This window comes from Neltuma alba, unplaced genomic scaffold, assembly GCF_004799145.2.
Source record: "Neltuma alba isolate B1F8T4 unplaced genomic scaffold, ASM479914v2 tig00012376_pilon, whole genome shotgun sequence".
In the NCBI taxonomy this organism is placed as follows: domain Eukaryota; kingdom Viridiplantae; phylum Streptophyta; class Magnoliopsida; order Fabales; family Fabaceae; genus Neltuma; species Neltuma alba.
The window spans coordinates 23,128-48,161 of NW_021636874.1; the positions used below are offsets into that span (position 1 = coordinate 23,128).

General features: G+C 36.3%; 2 protein-coding genes and 3 pseudogenes across 2 annotated transcripts; 4 read left to right on the forward strand and 1 right to left on the reverse strand.

Annotated features, from left to right (window-relative positions):
• Positions 1 to 4,309: 4,309 nt before the first annotated feature.
• On the forward strand, positions 4,310 to 5,818 carry LOC114726370 (CASP-like protein 2A2; annotated as a pseudogene).
• A 714-nt stretch (positions 5,819 to 6,532) lies between these two features.
• On the reverse strand, positions 6,533 to 7,782 carry LOC114726367 (microsomal glutathione S-transferase 3-like). The gene is made up of 4 exons (XM_028912948.1): positions 7,497 to 7,782; positions 7,332 to 7,407; positions 7,057 to 7,229; positions 6,533 to 6,936 (listed from the first exon to the last, which is right to left on the reverse strand). Exons 1-4 carry the CDS (start codon positions 7,610 to 7,612, stop codon positions 6,849 to 6,851), a joined length of 453 nt encoding a protein of 150 aa, XP_028768781.1. The 5' UTR covers positions 7,613 to 7,782; the 3' UTR covers positions 6,533 to 6,848.
• A 664-nt stretch (positions 7,783 to 8,446) lies between these two features.
• LOC114726362 (helicase SEN1-like) lies at positions 8,447 to 11,936 on the forward strand (annotated as a pseudogene).
• An 83-nt stretch (positions 11,937 to 12,019) lies between these two features.
• On the forward strand, positions 12,020 to 14,982 carry LOC114726363 (protein DJ-1 homolog D-like; annotated as a pseudogene).
• Positions 14,983 to 16,175: 1,193 nt separating this feature from the next.
• On the forward strand, positions 16,176 to 17,879 carry LOC114726360 (protein DJ-1 homolog D-like). Its single transcript, XM_028912943.1, has 5 exons — positions 16,176 to 16,325; positions 16,421 to 16,522; positions 16,671 to 17,123; positions 17,222 to 17,584; positions 17,691 to 17,879. Exons 1-5 carry the CDS (start codon positions 16,272 to 16,274, stop codon positions 17,877 to 17,879), a joined length of 1,161 nt encoding a protein of 386 aa, XP_028768776.1. The 5' UTR covers positions 16,176 to 16,271.
• Positions 17,880 to 25,034: the final 7,155 nt, after the last annotated feature.

The following is a 25,034-nucleotide window of genomic DNA, read 5'->3' on the forward strand; positions in this document are numbered from 1 at the left end:
GCACAAGCAAAGCAACATAGGAAGGGCGTACCATGATGGAGCATGAGACGCGCAACAAGACAAGAGAACAAGTAAAAGGTGAAGGGTGAGGAGCATGTAAAGAGCAACACGGACAGATATGGGAGGAGGGAGTCAGCATCAACCAAAAGGTGTCGTCGTTTTAGTCCGCACATGTCCCTCCCCGCTCACCCCCACCACGCTGCTTTTTTATTTACCCTCTCACGCAACCTCCCCCTCACCTTCCCCTGCCACCCACATCCTTTCACCACTTTTCCCCGTAATTGCCTTCCCAACGTCCCCCTCCCTCTCCTCCAATCCCATTTAACGAGTACTCTGTTACTAATTTCCCAAAATTCATTGCATTGCTTCCAAATTTCCAACTACAACATCAACAAAAGTACTTCTCGCCCTGTCACGTTTGGTGCGATAACAGGTTTAAAAAAAATATTTTCAACTAATTGTAATATTTTTTTAAAAAATTAAAGTTTGAGATAAAACAAATAAATAAAGTGTGTTTATTATTTTAAAGTATTTTTTAGACGTGTTTAATACACAAAAATATTGTGTAATTTATCTGATACTTTAAAATATTTTTAAATTTATTTAACATTGTAAAATATTCTTTGATATAATTTTATTTTTAAAAATTTGCTTTTTCCAAGAGCAGTTGTACCTTCACGGTACTTGTTTTAAGAGTAATTTTAATTTTGCTACTAATTCTTCAGAAACTCTGTTAAGTGAATGTGTATCAATCATTGTAAAGTTTTTTCCTAATATTTTTTAGGATGCTAAACATATGTAAAAAAAAATATTTTATTCACGATGTCAGGAAAATCATAAAATACTTTAAAATATTTAATACACATAAAAAGGAAAAGTTACCATAAGATTCTAAAAAATGAATGCAATTATTAAAAATTAGGAAGCATCTAAACAACCAAGCAGACCATGACAGAGAAAATGACAGCGTGCTTATATAATATTCACTTGTGGCTAAATTTTTTTATAATCATGTATCTTATACTGATTTTTGCTTAAAAAAAATGTTAAAATCATAGAAAAATAGCATGTAGGACAGGGCTGGTGGCAGAACCACATCATGTCACCGTTGGTTCGTCCTCCCAATTCATTCCTCATTCGTCCTTCCAAATCTCATCTCAATTTTCTTCAACAGATTTTAATATGGTAGGCACATTTATTTTATTTTGGCAGCTAATATTAATTCCTGGACATTAATAACATTTGGAAAAACTTCGTAAGTTAACAAAGGAACAAAGACAGGCGTGTCGGGATAAGTGAGGGTGTTGGTGTTGGGTGGTTGCCATTGTGGCAGGCATCTCTAATTGTTGTGCCCGTAACCATGATGATGTCTTCTCCTACCTTAATTCATGGCCCATTTTTGCAAAACCCCTATCGTGCTTACCTCACATTTTGAGGGCCCCCATTAGTTTACTTCAACTGCTGCTTTGATTCTTGTTATAAGTTATTCACAATTCATCTTCACACATTAAAAAATACTCCTCCGGTCCTAATTATAAGACCCAATTGACTTATTTGAAAAGATTAAAGAAGTAAGTTAAGTTGGTTATTTATAATAAATAAGTGTTGTCATTCCTAAAATATCCTTGCTAATTAAGTATATTGGCTAAAACTATCATTATTAGAAGGATTATCTGAAAAAAAATGCATAAATATAAGAGACAAAATGGATTGGGTCTTATAATTAGGACCAAATAAAAATAAAAGTCAAATTGAATCTTATAATAAGGACCGGAGGAGTATACTATATTAATAGAATGTTTTAAATGTATTCTTATTAAATTTCTATTCCTCTCTATATTACAGATCAGTCTCACTTCTCTCTCTTTTTTCTCTTTTTCCAACAGAAATAGTAGTTAACATTTAAAATATCAACCATAAACTCTATAAATAATAAACTCTATAAATAACTTATATTTGAAACCAAACTTTTCACCTACAAGTAACATGTAAGAGGAATCAGGGCGATAATTTTATGTTGTATTAGGTGTGTGGAAGAAGCTCTTCCTCTATAGAGTGAGGAATTTTTTTCCTTAAGTGATTATAGGATTTAACAAACTAACATCTTGTTTTTTTTTTCAATGATTGTCTGGCGTTCAATTTTAAATTTTTCTACAGGGACATAAATCAGGAGGCTATCAACTAATATCAGGTTTAAAATAATTTCAGCTAACGTTAACAAGACACACAAGCAAACGACTGGAAAAAGAAAATACGATAAGAAGGCAAAACCAAAGATATATATATATATATATATTTTAACCAAAGATATGTTTTTGTGCTCATATGTTATCCCCAAAACCTGTAAATTGGGGCTTTTTAAAATGAGAAGCAAAATACTCGAAGCTGGGTCGTTGCTATTTGGGCTTGATCCTGCTTACATAAACGTGCAGCCCAGTCCATGGTTTCGGCGCATCCAACTCATGTTGCCGTTAGCCATGTCATCAATAAGTTAAACTACTTATCATTTATGGAGAGGTTTGGAGGAAAGCCAGATCATAATTTTATAAGTAATTTATGAATTTCAATACGAGTATGTGAGAGCGATTTGTTTGACTTCCTATTTTTCAAAATACTTCTGAGACCTCTTAAACACCCTCTCAATTAGATAGGTTATGTTTAAAATCTATATTTCGCATGGGGAAGAATTCGCCCTCTTTCCTCCTATTTTTGTTTCTAATCAGTAGATTAATATTTAAATGATTCAGATTTTTTTCATGAAATTATTATCAAAATGTTAAATTATGAAATGAAAAATAGATAATTAAATTTAAATTACTAAAATTTGATATGAAAAATTTAATATTGTATTAAAGAAACTAAAAACAATATTTTGAAAAAAAAAAAAAAAAAAGAGGAAGGAAGAGGATGAAAATTGGAAAGGGAATATGAAAGAATCCTTTCCCAGAACAAGCTTCAATCAATAATAGAGTATTTTAGAAGCTCATAACAAGCAAATGCAGGCAGATGAATTTTTATTTTTAAGGCATGAAAATTTCAAGAAAATTGCTGTTTTTGGAGAAATCTCCTAGATTGGATCTAACAATAATAGGATGGGGGAAAGGATAATGGATTCGTGCCTATAGATACCAATCAATATATCGATTTATGCCAAACCTCATCAACTCTGTAGATATACAAAGTATATTGTCACTCCCTACGTTTTCTTGTGAAGAACATTTTTCGCTTTTTAAAATCTGCCTCTTTCAAACTCATTTATTACTACTTTTTCTAATGGCATCCTTGAATTTTTAAAAGCTAAATATGTCTACTACTAAAATAAATCAAAACAATGCTTAAAAATTATAAACATATTAAATTATATTTCTCAACCCCCATCACACAAAGGAAGCCAGATTGGTGGTTTATTAGATTTTACTGTCCTTCGTCTCTAAATACAATAACAAACATATTGTTTAGGCTTATTCTTTTTTGTAGTACATGCTCTGAATAATACGAAATTTGTTAATTTATAATAAAAATATTATCATTATATAGATAATGCAATTCATTTTTCAACCTAAGTTATTTTCTCAGAAACTAGGCGGATCTTTCGGCCGATAGTCAGATCCTTCCCAAACGTAAAGATCACTGAAATGAATTTTGTCTCTCTGGGATAACTTTATCACATACAGTCCAGACAATTAAAATAGGAAAGTTAACAGGGGAAAAAAGAAAAAGAAAAAAAGAAACCAAGAGGTTGGCGAATGATGGGCTTGGTTACTGAAACGCATTCATGGATCATGAGGAGTCGGTGCTCGAGGGGGACCACAGTGGGTAGGTCCTTTTTTTTTTTTGGGTACAATAGAAAGGTCTTTTGGGTGCACACTTTTGCCTTCAGAGGGGGGAAAAAAACACTAAACTAGGAAATTTGCACCCAGGATCAACATTATAACAAAAAATAAAATAAAGTTAAATGTGAAGAACCACCAATTCAAATATCCATTTAATGTTAATTTTAAGAATCATTTTCATCCAATGACATTACGACAACATATTAAACCTTTTCCTTCACACTAAATCAAGTTGATAATTGATAGCTATAATCGAGATTAAAATTTCTGGGGAAAAAAACGATAATGATAAAAACAAATCCTTTGCCCTTGCACTAAATCAGGTAGAAGAAAAGGAAACGAGGGGCGATATGGAGCATGAAGCATGGAAGGAGAGGTCTATCTGTCTGCCTTGGGAATGCGTGGCTTCTGGCCTTAATGGCATTCAATGCTCTCTCAACTGTCTTCCCCAACCCTTTAAGCGATAGTTCAACCTTCTTTTATTTATCTCCTGTCCCACTTCTCCTCCATTCATCATCATCGTCATCTTCTTCTTCCTCTTCATCATCTTATTCCTACTCTTCTTCACTGCTCAACCATGGAGAAAGGTAGTGCGGCTGCAGCCCCAAGGCCTGTTACTGCTGAGGACGAACATGGAAGCTCCCCTGCCCTCCGTACTTCTGAGACCGTCCTTCGTCTCCTTCCCATCGGCCTCTCTGTTGCAGCCCTTGTCCTCATGCTTAACAACTCCCAAGCCAACGAATATGGCTCTCTTGCTTACACTGACCTTGGCGCCTTCAGGTTCCTTCATTCTCCTCTGTTTTGATCTTCCCTCGTACTCTTCAAATTGAGATCTTACTTGTCATTCCCATCTTTCAAATGTTTGCATAATAGTAGTACATTCCTAGCATCGAACACAGTGCCGTCTTGACATGAGAAGCACAACACACCACTTATTGAGATGCTGCTACCCTAGAAATATGCAGATTCACATCGTTTATAGGTTTTGGCTTCTTTAGTATTTGTGAAATACCAATGATAAGAAATTGCAACCGCTGTAACATGGGATTTCTATTTGCTTGATCTTTGGAGACAGTCTAAAATTTTTTAGGACTATCAACATGGAAATGCAAATGCCTCTGCATCATTGAAAATAGAATATCACAGCTTGGGTTTTTTTCCGCCCTTAATCACACTTAATTTCTTGAAATCTAGATGAGAAATATACTATGATGGTGAAAAAAGCTTCTTACTTTGCCATCGCGTAGGTACTTGGTGCATGCCAATGGTATCTGTGCCGGTTACTCACTCCTTTCAGCAGCCATCGTTGCTATGCGTCGCCCTCCCACCAAGTCTCGAGCTTGGACTTTCTTCTTGCTTGACCAGGTCATTTCATCTCTTTCTTTCTTTGGCCCTTCTTTGATATGAACATATACACCTGAATTACCACATGTGAAGGAACTAAGGAAGAGTATTACCAACTCATGACATAAAATATGTTCAAATGTGTTGGTATAGGTGCTTACTTACATAATTCTGGGCGCTGGGTCGGTGTCAATGGAGGCTCTATACCTGGCGGAGAAGGGAAACGCCTCCACAATGTGGAGCTCGGCTTGTGGGTACTTTGGGCGGTTTTGTCACAAGGCCACGGCCTCCGTCGCTATCACCTTCCTAGCTGTGGTTTGCTATGTGTTGCTTTCACTCATCTCCTCCTACAGCTCTTCAGCAAGTTTGATCCTCCCGCAACCAACCCTACTGCCGCCTCCGCCGCCACCAAAGCCATTGACATCCCTGCATTCCATGGCTGACACAGCACTTCCGTAGCAATCTGTGCTCGAAATTCTGAAGTGTCCCTTGCTGCTGAATTTTAGTATATATCAAGACTTGTGTTTGTAACGAACAGATATCCCACTTCAGTACAATATAAGCTATTTTTAAATACCTTGCTTCTGGTCCCCAAAAAAGAAATATAAAGATTTAGACAAGAAAATACCTTGCTTATATTACTTGCCATGAATAAGATGAGCACTGTCTTCTGGATCGCAAGACCACAAATTTGCCTTTACAAATTACAAGCGGGCTAAGGAACGGGAAACTTTTTTTTTTTTTTTTAATTCTAAAAAAAGATTAAAAAAATCCAATGTATTTCAATTTATACAAAATGCTTTTCTATTTTTAAAATGTCCAATATAAGTTTTAACAAGTAGGCTATTTCTTTGTAAAATTGTGCTCAATTTCATATGCGGCAATTCTGTCAAAATCTCTTTTAGGCCACCAAATGTTTTTTTTTTTTTTTAAGTAGTGTAGGATACCACTCTGTCATGCTTGAACATCATCGAACCCAAGACAAGGTAATTAGCATCTTTTGACATTGGCACAGATTGGACTTGAACAATCATAACCCCCTCTGGGTTTTTATTATAACCTCGATTCACACAGCGTACATTATGCCTCTAATGAACAGGCAAGCTTTTATGATTTTAAAGTCATGACCATTCTGGCGTTATTGGTATCGTCACCATGGCTGTATTAATTAAGGTAGCTGATAACAAACGCAAGTTAGCCAATAGTCACCACCTTCGTTGAAGACAAGTCAGTCAATCTTTAATTTCTATTCAATGAGAAATGAGAGCCGACCGCTCATAGCTTCTTCTAGAAGAGTCGGACCAGATTGTACAGTGAACCGCTCAAGAAAAATAGGCACTAGACAGTCAAACATACAAATCTTCATCCAGTATAAGATCAGATAGGGATTAAAGATGAGGAAGTGAAGCGCAACAACTTGTAAGTTTCCAACTGTTAAGATCACGAAGTACAATGATCCATATTCAATCCATCTGGACGAAGAGTCTGAGACTCCTAGTTCTAATAGGGATACAGAGACAGCTAAGATCGGACCCTCTATCTTATTCACTCTCCATCGGAATTAAGTTAAATTATCATAGGCATAGTATGATTACATAACAAAGTCGAAAACAGAAAGGAGAGGGTACAAAAACATGGGAAAGAAACGAAGCACAAAATCTAATATCACAATCACGAGCTAGCAGGCTGCTGAAGGAGACTGTACCCAAACGATATTGTGCAAAACATTAGAGCGAAAAGTGCCAACATAGCATATTTCCTGCAAGAATATTCATCAATTTACAAAGACGTTTAATTAGACGAACCAAATTTGATCTGAGAAGCGATTTTTGAGATAAAAAGAAAAAGAAAAAGGAAAGGAAAAAAAGAGGGTGCAAACCCGATCTTGAGCCGGTTCTCTGGCTCACCGGTGGAATAGCCAGTGAAATAGAAATATCGAGCAACGATGTATACAACTCCAAGGGCAGCACAAATGCAGGGATGCTTCAGCCCACCGAGAATCATTAGCATGAAAAACATAGGCATCATTTCCAGGGAATTTTGGTGCCCTCTCTATAGTCAGAGACACGAAAAAGAAGAATCAATGAAAAATCAAATAACAACAACCCCCAACCCCGAAAAAGGAAAATCTCTGAATTGCTATGGAATTGAGACCTGAACGCAGTTGAAGCGCTTAGCATCTTTGTTTTCGGATTCTGAGGCATAGAGGGTAGGATAAAACACTTTATACCTGCGAAGAAATTCGACAAACACCTTGTAAGCAAATGACAATGTTAAAATTGAGAAACTAAAAAGGAAGTTAATTGAATGGGGAGATACTTCTTGCGAGCTTTGCCCACTTGAGCTGCCATGTAGAAATTGAGAAAGCAGTAGAGAACGAGGACGAGAGCCACATAGCCATATTCTTTAGGAAGCAATTCCATTACGTTAGCCATTTTTCGGTCGAACGGAAAATTCCAGAGCGAATCGGATGAGGAAGAAAATGGTCGGAGAACAAAAGAACCGGCTAGATCCCCTTATATAAACATACACAAGAGACTCAAAACCACGTAGATTATTTCCGCGGCACAACCGCACAAGCACGCAGATTATTTCAAAGTCTGTGCTTCTGGTCGCTTCCGCAGCTTCTGCTCCAAGGAAAGGTTGACTGGAAACCATAAATAATTAATTTAACTAATTTTTTTAATATATTTAAATTAGTTAATTGATTGAGCGAATATAGTAGTTAGAAGAAAAATGACATCCAAAAAGTCAACATTAGAATGAATTTGATTGAGATATAAAAAGCATTAAGAATCAGAATTTCATTGGGCCGAAAGAGAGTTGCCAATTGAAAGGAATATGCTAAGCCCAATGAATAATTAAATTAGCGGAGCCGGTCAAATGACTTGTTGTGGTCATCGAACATGGGGTTTGGTGGTCAAAGCAGGTTGCTCTCACTCACCTGTTACTGTTAGGTCCCAAGCTCCAATGGGTGACACACTATTATTTCCAGGCTTATTAACGCTAAGCCACAAAGTGCACTTTTGCTTTCTTAGAATGATGGATCAGAATAAGTTTCCAAACAGAGCACACATAATTAGTGTCACCCTCGAGAGAAAGCAGGAGAGAAATTTCATTGGCCAAACATTTTATGCTGTTCCTTGTTGATTGCGAGAGGGGAGCACTCCATGGAATTCAAATTTGAACTTTCCCAGGAATCGTAGGGTGCTGCACTCTTCAATCTGAAAAGCCTGAGAGGCGTGATTAGTAATAATTTGTGAATAAAAATGGGTTTGGTATTGGTAGTTAAATAAGTAATTGGTTAAGCTAATTCCAATGCGTGAATGAATAAAAGTCGAAATGTTCAGATAATTGCCTTTTGTTATCAATTTAATCTATGTACTAAGAACTGATTAACGTGGCTACTTATAATGCTGGCACTCAATACAACTTTTTCCCCCGAGAGACATCCTCATCGATTACAGAATACAAGGAATCATTTATTCCTGCACTGAGAGAGGAAACACACAGCGACCTTTCTTCAAGCATGAAAGGTGTGTCTGGGGCTCCTATCTGTGAAATCATGACTGTAGAATCAGAAAGAACGTCAAAGCTCTCCAAATCTTCCAAGGAGTATCGTATTAGAGTGACGAATCCTACTGATGAAGTGAAAGGCATTGCATCGTATGAACCTCAGGCAGTAGATCTCATTGCCTTCTCAGACATTAGGCCAAAGAGCATAGATGACTTGACCAAACCCCAAGATACTATCATATTGCCTATGTTCTTGGGACAAAAGATGAGAATTCTGATAAGATTCCTATACTGTCATCAAAGTTCATGGATATCGAACCATGTACGAGGATCAAGCAGAATCAAAAGCTTTATGCTGTCTACCTTTTGAACATGATTGACTATGTTCGTATTTGGAAAACCTTGAACTCGGACCTTGAGGGATTCAACATGAACATCATTCATAAAGTGCTACGAGCAGATTCAACCGTAAGAACCACTGATTCATTTTTCGCATTGTCATCTCATTAACAATACCAATATTCCACAATGAGCTTCCCAGTAGTTTAAAAGCATAGCAGTTGTAATGCCACTTACTTAACTATCTGTATTTATTTAAGCAAGGATTATTCGGCAATCTTAGTTTATCTATCTATGAAAGATAGATATATTTAAGTAAAGCCAATTTCTAAGAAATGCTTGCTCTGTATACTACAGAATGGAGGAAACTGTAGTGTTTTCTTCTCTGGAGAAAATCACAATGTGGATTTGACTACACAAAGCATAATGAGATCTCAGAATCTAAATGAGTCCCAGAAAGATGTAGTTGCAAGCTGTGTGGGCTTTTGAGGGGATGTTCTCTTAATAATACTGTCAAACTCATATGGGGTCCTCCGGGAACCGGCAAAACAAAGACAGTTGCTTCCTTGCTGTATTCTCTGCTCAAATTAAAAGCCAGAACATTGGCATGTACTCCAACTAACAAAGCAGTGTTGGAAGTAGCAGCTCGATTGCAGAGCACAGTGACAGACTCACTCGAGTATGAAACATATGGGTTTGGCGACATAGTTATATTTGGAAACAGCTCTCGGATAAAAGTGGAAGGTTATCAGGGCCTTCGCGATGTCTTTCTTGATTATCGTGGTGACAAACTTCTCAAGTGTTTTGCTCCACTCACTGGATGGAAACATCACTTGGAATCAACGACCAAGTTGCTTGAAGACCCTCAAGAAGAATATCGTTTATATATGATCAGAGAAAATGATGAGGAGGAGGATGATCTTATGTCATTAGAGCAATTTGTGAAAGATTACTATAGCGATATTAAAGACTATTATAGTGATATTGAAGAAAAATACAATTAAGAGAAACAATGTCTCAACATTAGAACAATTTGTGAAGCAGAGATTCAGTTCCATTAAGAAGGAGCTCCAGGTCTGCATGCTAACCTTGTATACACACTGACCATCATCATTCGTTTCATTTGAGGTGGTGAAGAGCATGTTAAGAACTTTGGATTTGCTAAAGTCAATGGAAAGATTCATGTTGGCTATCAGGATTGACCTTGTTGACTATGAAGGTGGAGAAAGCATTGATAATAACTATGGAAGCTCAGGCTTTGCAAGACAGGGGTGCCTTTACATACAAAGGCCACTTTCTGAATCAGTTTCTCTTCCAAACATTACAGAAAGATATGTCTTGTCAAATTCTTGCTGGTCAAATGCATGCTTGGTTTTCTGCACAGTATCAAGTTCTGCAAATTGTGCACAGAAGGAATGACGCCTCTGCAAATTCTAGTAATTGATGAGGCAGCTCAACTCAAAGAATGTGACTCAGCGATTCCACTGCATGTGCCAGGCCTCGAGCATGCTATTCTTATAGACGATGAGAGGCAGCTACCGGCAATGGTTAAAAGCGAGGTAATCGAGCTTCCTTCTCATTCTTCATGATTTTGATTATGGAAACACTTGCTGATTCTTGCTTAATACGTTCAAAATGATGAACATGTTTTAGGTTTCTAAAGAGGCCGAATTTGGGAGAAGCTTGTTTGGGAGGCTGGTATTGTTAGGATATGGGGAGCATTTGCTCAATTTCCAGCACAGAATGCATCCATCAATCAGCTTATTTCCAAATAGAGAATTCTATGACAAGAAACTTTCTGATGCCCCAAATGTCAGAATGACAGGATATAAAAAGCGTTTTATTGAAGGACAAATGTATGGGACCTATTCTTTTATCAACACATCGACGGGGAAAGAGCAATCTGGTCCACGATGCTATGGTTGTAAGAACACAGTTGAGGCCTCGGTTATCTCACAAATTATTCAAAGCCTTCATAAAGGTCCCTCTTTACTCTTCCTTATTCTCGTGTGTATTATTCCAGTGTTAGAATGAACTGAAGTTTAGAAGACTTTATACTCATGATCTATTTTTCTTTTCTCTGCAGAGTTTCTCAGCACAAGGAAAAAAAGTCGGCGTGGGAGTCATATCTCCATATAATGCTCAGGCTTGTGAGATTCACGAGAAAGTTAAGGAGCATGGCTCAGTTTCTGATCCAAACTTCTGTGTTAGTGTTCGTTCTGTTGATGCCTTCCAAGGTGGGGAAGAAGACATCATAATAATCTCCACGGTAAGGCCTAATGGAAACGGAAAAGTAGGTTTTCTCAGTGATATGAGAAGAACAAATGTGGCGCTCACTCGTGCTAGGGACGTCACTAAAGAATTTGTATCAATATATATATATATATGTAGTCACTATATAGTCACAACGCTTCTTGAAAAGTTGATATGAAGTTGGGTTTATAAATTTTCCTGCAGGCATTGTTTGTGGGTACTGGGGAACGCAGCAACTCTGATAAATAGCAATTCTATTCTATTTGGAGAAAACTTGTGCTTGATGCTAAGAATAGAGAGTGCTTCCATAATGCTGATGAAAACAAAGACGTGGCTCAAGCCATTGATGATGCCTTGCTTGAGCTCGAACTGCTTGATGAACCAGGGCCAATATTTAAGAGACTGACCATAGAGAGTGCATGTTGAACTTAGCCATAACTTGACACGAATTCGTATAATAATATTAGTATAATCAATGGCAAATTGAAACAGGATTGTGATCCATGTTTTGTGGCCTTACTGATAGTTTGAACTTTGAAGAACTGATATTGCTGATATAATTGAATGCAGAGGTTCTTTCTGGGGCTGGCCACGGACCCCAAGTTGGTGACGAGCAACCTTAAGGCCTGCTTGACATATTCTGTGGAATAGAATAAAGCCTAATGGCATAAGATTTGATAAGGATGGATTGTTTAAGGTTTGATGATATTTTAATACTATTACGATGTAATGTAATGTTTATTGCTGAGGTTCGCAGTTACAAGACAATGTTTAACGTGGTGGGTGTGTTTGTTTTTTGCTTTCTACGTGAGTTCTATAAAAATAATAATCTCTTCCATTTGCATTTAAAATCAAAAGACGTTAGTTGGTCGGATATAAGAATTATTTTCTTCTTATTTTAAAAATTACAGTTGACTACATAAACATTTTTTAGATGTAATGAAAACCGTTTCCTCTTTTTTTTTTGTTGAATAGTTTTATTTTCTGCATGATAAAATATTGTTCTTAAATTAATAACTAGAGAGAATAAACCAATGTTATATTGTAATGTCGGGCCGTATTTTAATCATAATTTATGAGCAAACATAATTTAATTAGTTTTTTTTAATGGAGTCATATTATATAAAAATTAATTAAGTACAGATTTGACATGAAATATAATTGAATCAAACATGAAGATACCACATTTTAAATTTTGAAATATAGGGGGGGAAAACCTAACTACTACCTCCGGTCCTAATTATAAGACCCAGTTGACTTATTTGAGAAGATTAAGGAAGTAAGTTAAGTTAGTTGTTTGTACTAAATAAGTGTTGTCATTCCTAAAATATCCTTACTAATTAAGTGTATTGGCTAGAACTATCATTATTAGAAAGACTATCTTGGAAAAAATACATAAATATGAGAGATAAAATGGATTGGGGTCTTATAATTAGGACCAAACAAAAAGTCAAACGGAGTTTTATATTAAGGAGCGGAGGTATTATTTTTAAATCTAGATCACCGAACAATGCAAGTCCAACACGCCAAGCCTCGCTTTGAAGATTTAAAAAAATCACATAAGGGTATGCATGAACTGATATAAAACAATCACTCATGACGATTTCCTTGCTTTGCTGGACCGGTCGAGCTTGGTCCCAATACAAAGTGACCGACCTGCCTCAAATACTTTGGTCCTCCTTAAAATCCAGCTCTGTTCTTCCTCTGCATCAGATTTCCACACACCAGACATAACTCAGAAAAGGGTTCTGTTCCTATGAGCTGACTATGTCGAAGATGCCGAGGTGTAAATGCCTGCTTCCATTCCTGTGTCGTGGTAATGTTTCATTATTGCTAATGTTTTCCATTTCATTTTTGTATATGTGGATGAATTTGGACTGTAGTTGGTGGTTCCATTCCAAGCTTTGCAAGCATACGGCGTCTCCGTCGATGCAGTTTGCCCCGGAAAGAAAGCCGGCGACACCTGCCCCACTTCCATTCATCAGGTCTCTCATTGACTGTCCCATTAAGTTTTTGTCCCTACAAAAATTATTTTTCTGATTAGTTTATACAAACCCAAATTTTCACGGCATGGTTGATTTCTTAGCAGCATCTCAGTTGTTTTTTTCCATTTGATGTGGAAACTAGATTCGGATTTGTCCAGAGTTGCGTGGTCACGATTTCACTCTCAACGCAACGTTCGACGAAATCAAATCTGCAAACTAAGATGTATTATTAATCCCCGGAGGGAGGTCACCGGAGCATCTCGCTCTTATTCCAAATGTTGTGCAACTAGTTTCAGAATTTGCCGATTCTGGAAAACCAATCGCTGCTGTCTGTCACGGAGGGCTGGTTCTGGCGGCTGCCAGAGCCATCAAAGGTCGCAAGATCACTGGATTCCCCACAATCAGACCAGTACTCGTGGCCGCCGGTGCAGACTGGGTTGAACCGGAAAGCATTGGCTCTTCTATAACCGTGGTCGATGGTAATCTCATTTCTGCCGTTTCTTACAAAGGCCATTCCGAATTCATACGCCATTTTGTGAAAGCTTTAGGAGGCACCATTAGTGGCTCCCCCAAAAAGATCTTGTTTATTTGTGGAGTAAGTTCGTATCACTTTCTTCACTTTTGCCAGAATTTCACTAAATTGTATACGAATTGTTAGGACACAATCTCTGAACATGTTGAATTTGAAGGATTACATGGAATATTATGAGGTGATGGTTCCGTTCCAGTCTTTTGAGGTATTGGGATGTCAAGTGGATGCGGTGTGCACGGAAAAGAAAGCCGGCGAGACCTGCGCAACCGTATTTCGCGAGGTCGAAGGTGCCCACGCTTTCACCGACACGACAGGATATGACTTCGTGTTAAATGCGAACTTCGATGAAGTGAATGTTTCGTCCTATGACGCCCTTGTCGTCCCGGGGGGCCAGCCCTCTGCTTTTTATGTCTTGAATCATTCTGTTCTTGCGCTGATCAACCATTTCATGCAAAATAATAAGCCTGTCGCTTCTATCTCGGAAGGTCAGAAGATTTTGGCCGCTGCTAATGTTCTTGAGGTAATACTACGTGAATTGCTGGAAATTTTTTGTCGCATTATCATGTTCTATGGTATGTTGGAAAGAGTAAGGGCAAAAGAATATCAATGGAAACTCTTCATTATTGGCAATAAACCCTCTTAACTAAGGTTAATAAAAAGAAAGAAACAAACCCTGCTTTGAAGGGTAGCTGATAAATCACAACAGTACTCTTTAATATCTAAGTCTGAGATCATTCATAGATAGACATAGATATAACCAAATGTCTAACAACTTTCATTAACTAACACACCCAGGCAAATCCCATATTCGAGTATGTTTTGTCAGGTGATTAACGATTTTATAATTTGTTGGTTACGTACTGGTTGAGACAGGGAAGGAAGTGCACGGCTCACCCGACAGCGAAGCTGGGTGTGGTCCTGTCGGGAGGAACATGGTTGGAACCTGAGTCCATTGACCGTTGCTTCACCGACGGGAATTTGGTGACCGGAGCTTCGTGGTTCTGCCACCCTGAGCTCATTTCTCAGCTCATGGCACTACTCGATGTTCGTGTGTCTTTCTGAGCTATTTGCGGTCTTAGGAATGAGACTTGAAGCTTGTGTGCGCTAAAAAGAGAAACCAGCGGATGCTGCACGAATTAGAATAACAGTCTCTATGCTGTTCTTTCCGGATGCTATAAATATATATATATATATATATATATATTGCGGCTTCTTCTTCCATATCGTATTCAATGATAGGTAGAATATTCCCGAAATTTGCGTTCTTCTCGTGGTTGGTTGTTGAATTTGAGATTATAAAAGGAAAGCTAAATGTTTGATTTGCTACAACGGCCAGGGATGAACCTTTAAGCAAGTCGGTCGATCACTGATCATCCTTCTGATCTTCATCAGACGCCAAATGAAAATAATAGCACTCTTACATGTTTGAGCACTTGACTCCTCAAAAAGCCAATTTTTTTTCTTATTTCGGCGCCGACTCACGCGGGTATCATTGTTTTGCTTGCTGCGTACTGAGTTCTATAAAAGTAATGATCTCCTCCATTTACTGAACAACCAAAGGACGTTGGTCGCATATAAAGAAATAATAACCCTCGTTTACGCTTATTTCCCTAAGAAAACCATATTAGAGAAAGGCTCGTTTATGTTGCTCTTCCATTCAATTCAGTTATCTCATCTTTAAATTATTCAAAGATTCCTATTTCAAAAATTACATTTAAATATTGTAACATTTTAATATATATTGAAAATTCAAAATCCTCTTTCCCCAAATTTTTGTCGAAGAATAATTCATTTTCTACGCATTAATATTGTTATCAAAATATTAGTAATAATTAAAGCAAAAAATTTAATGTTAAGTTCTATAATATAAGTATTGTATAATTTTTATTTTGAATTTTTAATCATAATTTAGAAGTAAAGGTATTTTAATAAATTTATATGGACTGAAGTCGTGTTATATATAAAATCAAGTTAAACACTTATTAAATGAAATAAAGATAATATACTGTCCCTTATTTTAGCCATCAGCAGGAGTTGTTCGTGTTATCATGAAAATAAAGAAAGAAAAAGTTATGCCACACCGCCGCTCCTCCTCCATAATATACTGCTTTCAGTGATCAAAGCGTGCTAAAGCCTAAAAGAAACCTACTGCGGAGGATGGAGACATGTCCCCGAAATTAGCTTTTTAATCAACTTTCTTCAAAATGATCTAAAATAATCCAAAGTCAAAAGCTTCACATGTGTTTTTAAATCTAGTTCATTGAACAATGCAGGCCCAAACGCTTAAAAAACCTCGTAAAGATATGCATAAACTGCCATAAAACAATCACTCATGACGAATCCCTGTTTTGACTTGACCGATGATCGGGCCTCGTCCCAATACAAAGTAGCTCACCTACCTCAAACACTTTCATCCTCCTTAAAACCCAGCTGTGTTTTTCTTCTGCATCAGATTATCAAACACCAGACATGGCTCAGAAGAGGGTTCTCTTTCTTTGCGGTGATTATGTCGAAGATGCCGAGGTATAGATGCATTCTTCCATTTCTGTGTCGTTGCAATGTTTCATTATTAGTATTAATCACTATTTCATTTCGTATTTGGATGATTTGGATTGTAGGTGATAGTTCCGTTCCAAGCTCTGCAAGCATACGGCGTCTCCGTCGACGCCGTTTGCCCTGGAAAGAAAGACGGCGATACCTGCCCCACTTCCATTCATCAGGTCTCTTTGAAAGAATATCCCTGAAAATTTTACATATGATGTTTTCTCCCAGCAAATATTTCTTCTTGTCTAATTACTCCATTCAAACCGAAGTTTTTATAAGCATGGTTAGTTTCTCAGCATCAATTCAGTTCGTGTTTGAAACTAGGTTCGGATTGGTCCAGAGTTGCGTGGTCACGATTTCACACTCAACGCAACGTTCGATGACATCAAAGCCAAAAACTACGACGGATTAGTAATACCCGGGGGGAGGTCCCCAGAGAATCTCGCTCATATTGCAACTGCGGTGGAACTGGTTTCTGAATTTGCCGCTTCAGGAAAACCAATCGCTGCGATCTGTCACGGACCACTGGTTCTGGCGGCTGCCGGAGCCATTAAAGGGCGGAAGGTCACTGGATTTCCCGCAATCGCACCGGTCCTCGTCGCCGCCGGCGCACATTGGGTTGAACCAGAAAGCATTGCCTCTACTATAGCCGTCGCCGATGGCAATATCATCACCGCCGTTACCTTCAAAGGCCATTCTGAATTCATACGCCATTTTGTCAAAGCTTTAGGAGGCACCATTAGTGGCTCACCCAAAAAGATCTTGTTCCTCTGTGGAGTAAGTTTATGCGATCACTTTCATCACTTTTGTCAGTTTCCAAGTTCAATTCAACTGAACCATATGGATACAATCTATTTAACATTTTCAATTTGTAGGATTACATGGAAGATTATGAGGCGACGGTTCCATTCCAGTCTTTTGAGGCATTGGGATGCCGAGTGGATTCGGTTTGCCCCAAAAAGAAAGCCGGCGAAACCTGCGTAACTACATTTCGCGACGTCGAAGGAGGCCACAGTTTCAGCGACAAGACAGGATATGACTTCGTGTTGAATGCGAACTTCGATGACGTGAATGTTTCGTCCTATGATGCTCTTGTCATACCAGGAGGTCGAGCCCCTGCTTATATGGCTTTGAATCACTCTGTTCTTGCCCTGGTCAACCATTTCATGCAAAATAATAAGCCAGTCGCTTCTATCTCCCAAGGACAGAAGATCTTGGCCGCTGCTAGTGCTCTCAAGGTGATACTACGTTAATTTCTGGAAAATTTGTGTCGCGTTATTGTGTTTGTGTCAGTGTTCGTCAGGTGAGTTAACATTTCTGTTGGTTATGGGCTGGTTGATGCAGGGAAGGAAGTGCACGGCTCACCCGACGGCGAAGCTGAATGTGGTTCTGTCGGGAGGAACATGGGTGGAACCTGAGCCCATTGACCGTTGCGTCACCGACGGGAATCTGGTCACCGGAGCTTCGTGGTCCAGCCACCCTGAGCTCATTTCTCAGTTCATGGCGATGCTCCATGTTCGTGTATCTTTCTGAGCTGTTCTCCTGTCTTTTTTTTTTTTTTGGTAAAGTGTTCTCCTGTCTTTGTTATGAAGCTTGTTTCCTGCAGACGCGTTGTTCACGTGGCTGGGCCTTCAAATTGAGAAAAATAAAATGGTCGCATTTAAATTCTTCACATTGTAAAGTTCATCTTTTGTTTTGTTTTGTTGGGCCATCGGCCCATTTACCCTTGAAGTTTCATAGTGTTCGTATTTGTAATTGGATTTCTAGAGTTCAACCAAAAGAGACTGCAGACAGAACATCAAGCAGTATACGTCGTTTGGTTTTCATATACCTAACCGGCTTAAATTTTGAATATGTGGATATATATAGTACAAAGAAAGCTAAGACAAATAATATGGTGCTGTTTACTAAGAACAGAAATATGCACTGTAAATCTGTAACGCAATAGCAATATTTCATCCAAAAAAATAACGCCAGGAAGGCAAAGAACAATAGTGTGCGAAAGCGAATAATAAGTGGTTCAATTGGAAATCTCGTTTTCACTCGCGGCAATGCCCACAGTCAGGGAATTGAAGTAATGAAGCAAGCCCTTAATTAATGCTGAAATATTTTTAAAAAAAAAACAGAGAGAGAGAGAGAGCATAAGGAAAAGTGAAGTGAAAATATTGCATGGAAAGTTAAAGAGGGAGGAGGCGGAGGAGGGGTGAAGCAGTGAAATGGAGGATGAAGCACTTTAGAGAGAGGAAGATTTGAATGAATGAGTGCGGTAGAAAGTAGGGATTTGAGGAGAGGCAACCAGCGAGGCAGAAATAATTGAGGGCTCTTTATGTAACAACTAGAGAAGCACTATCATCACACTTGTGGCGCCTATTATTATCATGTCAACAACATCCCTCCCATGGGCAACCTCAACTCTTCAAACCTCAAATCCACATACACACATAGTTAGATCAAACAATACTCAAATTTAACTCAATATTATTAATATTAACTTCGGTCATAAATATAACATTTGGTCTACAGTGAAAAGAGGTGTAATTCTGTTTTCATTTACAAGTCACTTGTAGGAAAAAAGTTTATTTATAAATATAAGTCATTTATAGGGTAGTTAACAAGCTTTTTCTAATTTTGCCCTTGTCAATTCAAACAGGTGAGGTGAGAGAAAACATCAAACATATCTCTTAAAATACCCTTAAATTGATAAGGACAAGAAATGGAAAAAAATTTATTAATTTAATATATGTCTTATTTTGCGGTTTGAAATACAAGTGACTTACAGTGGTGGCATGTGTATGCGTTTGTGTGAAGAGGAAAATTGGACATGACTAAAGGGATGTTTGGATGAAAACTAAATTATAGTTTTAAAAATGCTTTTACAGTATATGAGATAAATATGTGGAGTAGTTTGTCTCGTTTTACAAAAAAATACTCTTGAGAAGTACTTTTGGATGCTTCCAAACACCTCTTAAATGGAAATGAGGCTTGAGTAAATAATGAGATTATAGAAGAGGAAGAATGGCGAAAAGATAGAGGAGGGTGGGTGACAAATGGAGTGCCACATGGAATGATACCTACCTCTTCACCGTTTTAGAAGGGTGTGGGGATGGAGGGATGGACGGGTGGGTGGGGCTTTCCCAAAAACAATAATGGAGGAGTGAGGCATTAATAAACGACACCCAGTTTAGTGGAGATCGGAGCGGAGAAACCTAGGTTGATGAATCTTAATAAGCTGCGTGCCTGGCTGGTCTTTTTACCTCAACCATTTCCCTCATGTGTGTTCAACATCCCAGTGTCTGGTTGTGAAATTGATTTGAAACATCATTTGAATCACCACTTGTCTGTGATTAAAAATTGATTAGATGGATCGTCGTTTAATCAAATGTGATGACCAGAAATTAGAACGGAGACAAACCAGGTCGAGGGATCCAAATTGGTAATGAATGGATTCCCCGAGTGGAATTGAATGAAAGGGAGAGGGATGGTTGAAGATGGGGGGTGTTGTGATATAAAAGGGCCTTCAATTTTCCTAACATACGCTGATTGGATATAAAGCTATGGGCTCTGGGGCCCGCCATTTCTCACCCCCCCAGGGCAATTAAAAGTATATATTAAATTTAATACAATTATTATTTGTTTGGTCTGCCCTTCATCATCATTGTTTCCCTTACCTACGGTTTGGGGAGAATGTAATTCGAGTCCCCGTGACTGATGAGTCCCTTGAATTAATGAAATCTTATTCAACTTTCAAGAGACTTCATTGACTAAAATTAAAAATTAAAATAAGTTTAGTATTAAAACGCTCTTAATTTTTTTTTCTTAAAATTAAATAAATAAAACCCTCAATACTTGAGCCACCGGGGGCGAGTGGCGACCGCCAGGACTTTGGTGTTAGTGTGGGTGTGGCAAGGATCCGGTGGCGGTCAGAAGTGAAAAGCCTGCCACAAAACAAGCGTTAATATACTTAGATATGAAGAAATATTTAGGAGAGATTACGGATTACCTAACGCTTTAAAGTGTTCTTTTCTCTAATACATTCGAGAAATTTTATTTCATAATCATTATCCACTATTAAATTTCAATTGATAAATGTAAAAACCTTTTTTTAAAAAATAAAATATCAATTATACGTTAAGAATAATCAACATGATGAATCCGAAACAGGTATGTATGCACAAACATAAAGAACATTTCAGGCATAAAGACCTCAACGTCACAGTTAAAAATAGTCCGAACGGCAAAACTCCGGCGAAATATTAGTCGCAGTAGTAAACTAACAACCATGATAAAAACGCGGATGGTAATAAAATCCGTTGTCCTATTCTTGACCACCACCACCTGAAAATTGTTTTTATAATATTGCATTAAAAATTAGACCTTATAACATGTAATTAATTGGGAGTAGAAATAAAAAATATTAAAATCTTAGACATTTTTGAGGTGCATCTCATTAATAAGACTACTCTCACCCAAAAATTGTATAGTTACATATACATACATATGTATATTTGTATATATGTTTAAGCGAAAGGCGGAGTTATTTGCATCAAATTAAGAAAGTAGATTTTGTATTGATTGAGTGAACAGCTGAGAATTGTACGTAAACCTAAGAATGGATAGGAAAGAGACGGGAGAGGTCAACAAATCCTGCTCCCATTACCTGCTAATCTATCAATCAACTCCCAAATGTTTCAACGTAATAATGTCTACACATTCTGCGTTAGCCCACCCCCATCACAATCAACCAGGCAGAATTATCGTACGTCTGGTCAATGATATAAGAACGTGGTTTTAGATTAAAACACTCAATTTATTTTGGGACAAAAAAAAATTATTGCTTGATTTCAAATTTTCAAATGAGTATTGGTTGTTATCTTAGTAAAGAAAATTAATGACAATATATCTTCTTGATATGAAATTTTAAAATTCAATAGTTACTTTTTTTAGATTTTTCTTTTTATTTTACATCTCTTATTTTTTCTAAATCATTCTTACTATTTCTGGTTGTTAATATAAGATCTCGCTTAATTTTTATTTTTGTTCTAATTATAAGACTTCAATCCACTTTGTCTCTCATATTTATGTATTTTTTTTTCAAGATAATCTTTTTAGTAATGATAACTCTAACCACTACACTTGATTAGTAAGGTTATTTTAGAGAAGACAACATCTATTTATGACAAATAAGTAACTTAACTTATTTCCTTAATCTCCTCAAATTAGTCAATTAACTCTTATAATTAGGATCGAAAATAGTATTAATTGCGAGAAGTTCTCATCGAAGATTATTTTAATACATATGATTAAAAAAATAATTTGAAAAGGTTAACATACAGTACATCGTTTAACAAATAATCAACTTAACTAATTTTTTTAATATCTTTAAATTAGTTATTTAGCTATTGTATTAAAAGTCAGAGGATGCAGACAATCATAATATCTATTATTCACGAATCGTTAATAATATATATGATTTATCTCCAGCTATTGGGTTCGCAGTCTTTAAAATCTTAGAATGCTGGGTAAAAGCGAGTAGTCATGCGTACTAAGTTTGGGCATATGTCTAGATATATATATATATATATATTTAATTTCACAGTAAATTTATATCCAATTTGAATTAGCCAACCGCGATAATTATATACTGGGATATAAGTTTATGTGATCAAGCCTTTCTTCCATATGAGTTCTCAAAAGGATCTTCCGAAGCATTTCATCCGGGGGGGGGGGGAAAGATATCCGAAACGTGTTCCACGAGTCAGGACAGGTCACTCGGTGATGATTCAGCGATTGTTTGAAATGAAAATAAATATTTGTACAATAATCAAGATTAAAAAGAAAGAAAGAGGGAAAAAAAAAGAGAAAGAAAATAACTGTACAAACCCGCACAATTGCACAAACCTACACGATGCGATGGCCATTGGTACTTGGCACTTACTACGAGTTACGATCCACTCTCCCGTATTGTTGTTTCACGTGCATGCATCGAAAATAAACTTCTTGTATAATCAATTAATGTGAGATATAAAATTTATAACAATTATAACTGTCATTTGCAATACGTAATATCAAAAAATGTGAGATTGGTTTATTGTATTGTTTTTCTATGATTCAAGTATGTCCTTGCAATGTTGATGGCCAGAAGCATGATTTTATTTCCACTTTTATCATTTGAATCAATTGAAACAGTATCGGAACTAGTTACGAGTATTTTAAACTTATCAGATATATATTATCTAAATTTAACTTAAATAGTCTAGATTTAATCTTTTTATTTTTACTTGTTTAAGATAATTATTTTAAGATGTATATAATAGAAAATAAAGATAATCTCTCAATTTTTTTTTAAAAAATAATTTTTTCTATTTAAAAATAATTAATTAAAATTTTAAAATCTAAACTATTTAAATAAGAGCTCACTGGTTAAGATCTAATGAGTTTATGACGCTCATTACTAAAACTGGTTCCAAATGGTATCACACAGTTTATTAAACAATATTAGATGTTATATACACACATTAATATTTATATATCTATGTAGAATATAAAATTTACATGAAATCGCATTATTTGAAAGCAATGAACGACACAATTCATCTTAAATTTTATGCAAATTGTAGGTTAGAGCTTGATTTGGAAAATGCTCTTAATTCATTTCACTGAATTTTCGTCTGTGATTAATTAATTTATACATGAATCGTATAACATACTAAAAATTAAGTTATAACAATTATAACTGTCATTTGCAATACGTAATATCAAAAAATGTGGGATTGGTTTATGGTATTGTTTTTCTATGATTCAAGTATCTTTTTACAATGTTGATGGCCAGAAGCATGATTTTATTTCCTTTTTTATCATTTAAATCAGTTGAAATGGTATTGGAACTGGTTACGAGACAAGCATCTTAAACTCATCATATTTATATTATTGAAATTTTACTCAGATGGTCCAGATTTATTTTTTAAATTTTTACTTGTTTAGGATAACTATTTTAAGATGTATAGAATAAAAACAAATATAATCTCTCAATTATTATTTTTTTAAAAAATATTTTTTTCTATTTAAAAATAATTAATTAAAATTTTAAAATCTAAACCATTTAAATAAGAGCTCACTGGTTAAGATCTAATGAGTTTATGACGCTCATTACTAAAACTGGTTCCAAATGGTATCACACAGTTTATTAAACAATATTAGATGTTATACACACACATTAATATTTATATATCTATGTAGAATATAAAATTTACATGAAATCGCATTATTTGAAAGCAATGAACAACACAATTCATCTTAAATTTTATGCAAATTGTAGGTTAGAGCTTGATTTCGAAAATGCTCTTAATTCATTTCGCTGAAATTTCGTCTGTGATTAATTAATTTATATACGAATCGCGTAACATTTTGTTGAATTTTCTCATTCCACGGTACTAAAAATCTATCGTCTTCTACTCTTCATATCCCCAAACGGAGCAGACATTCATAGTCCTCCTTCCATGTGCGATAGAATGTATTCTTAGCCACGCTGATTAAAACATTAAAGAGGCATGTGTTTTACCATTTTATAAAAGGGTCTCATATTAAGTGACATTCCCTTCAATCTAAAACACATATCACCTTCTAGAAAAACTGTGTTTGGCAACCTCTAATAATCACCTTGGAAAAAAAAAAAACTCTTTTGCTTGGCAAAAAAAAAAAAGGTTTTTGCTTTGACGAGGCAAAATATTTGTCAGATGTTTATCATGTGTAACGTAAAATCACTCAAAACAAGTTAAGTCAAACACTTAAAAAAAATTCTTGGTCCATGATATAAGTTACATGGGAAATTAGCAATTATCATTTTCTAATTATAGGTGGTGTTGTACATTAGATATTGAGAAAGAGTAGAGGATAAAATAGCTAGATTTGAATCATTGACATTTTTTTTTTTTTTGAATCAAGGCAGATTTAACCTAGTTACTTTTTCTTGATTTCTGTACGACGATGAAATTAAAAGTAACTTATATTTTGAATCGAAGAAAGTAAAATTTTTCATAAAAAGAATATTGTAAAGAGGTAAAAGAAATCGAAAGAGTTATTAGATCGAATCGGTACAAATGGCCTTAATTTCGGGTTTCAATTCAGAACTAACATTCACTCATCCTTGTTTCCTAGTTAGTCACCTGAAAGGACCAAAGAACTGCTTCGTTGCACGTCTCTTAAGTACGATAGATAGTCCAAATCCGCAGCTATAATACAACAACCCAAAAAATGATAATTGGCGTGTTTATAAGCAAAGTAACATAAAAACCCCAGCATCTCACAAAAAGTCAAACCGAAACCTCCTGAAAAAATTAATTAATGATTTAAGCAATTGATCAACATACATTCATGTCCCGCACAGACACGACAGTCTTGTCCTAGTTTGCCAAATTGTAGCATTGTAGAATTTAACTATTGGCTTCTGTTTATGTGCACACTTGAAAAGAGGTTTAAGACAAACAAATATATCTTGTTTCCTTAATTATCTGCATCAACCATTACTCAATTATTATCTGCTTGGCTTTAATGACACAGGTGGAAGATGTGTTTGGGATGAGTGATCTACAGAACAAACATGCATGTGATTCTCAATCTTGTATCTTGACTTTTTTATTTATTTGTTCCTCACTCATGTTTCTTTATTCTGTTCTTCTTCGCTCTAAGCCA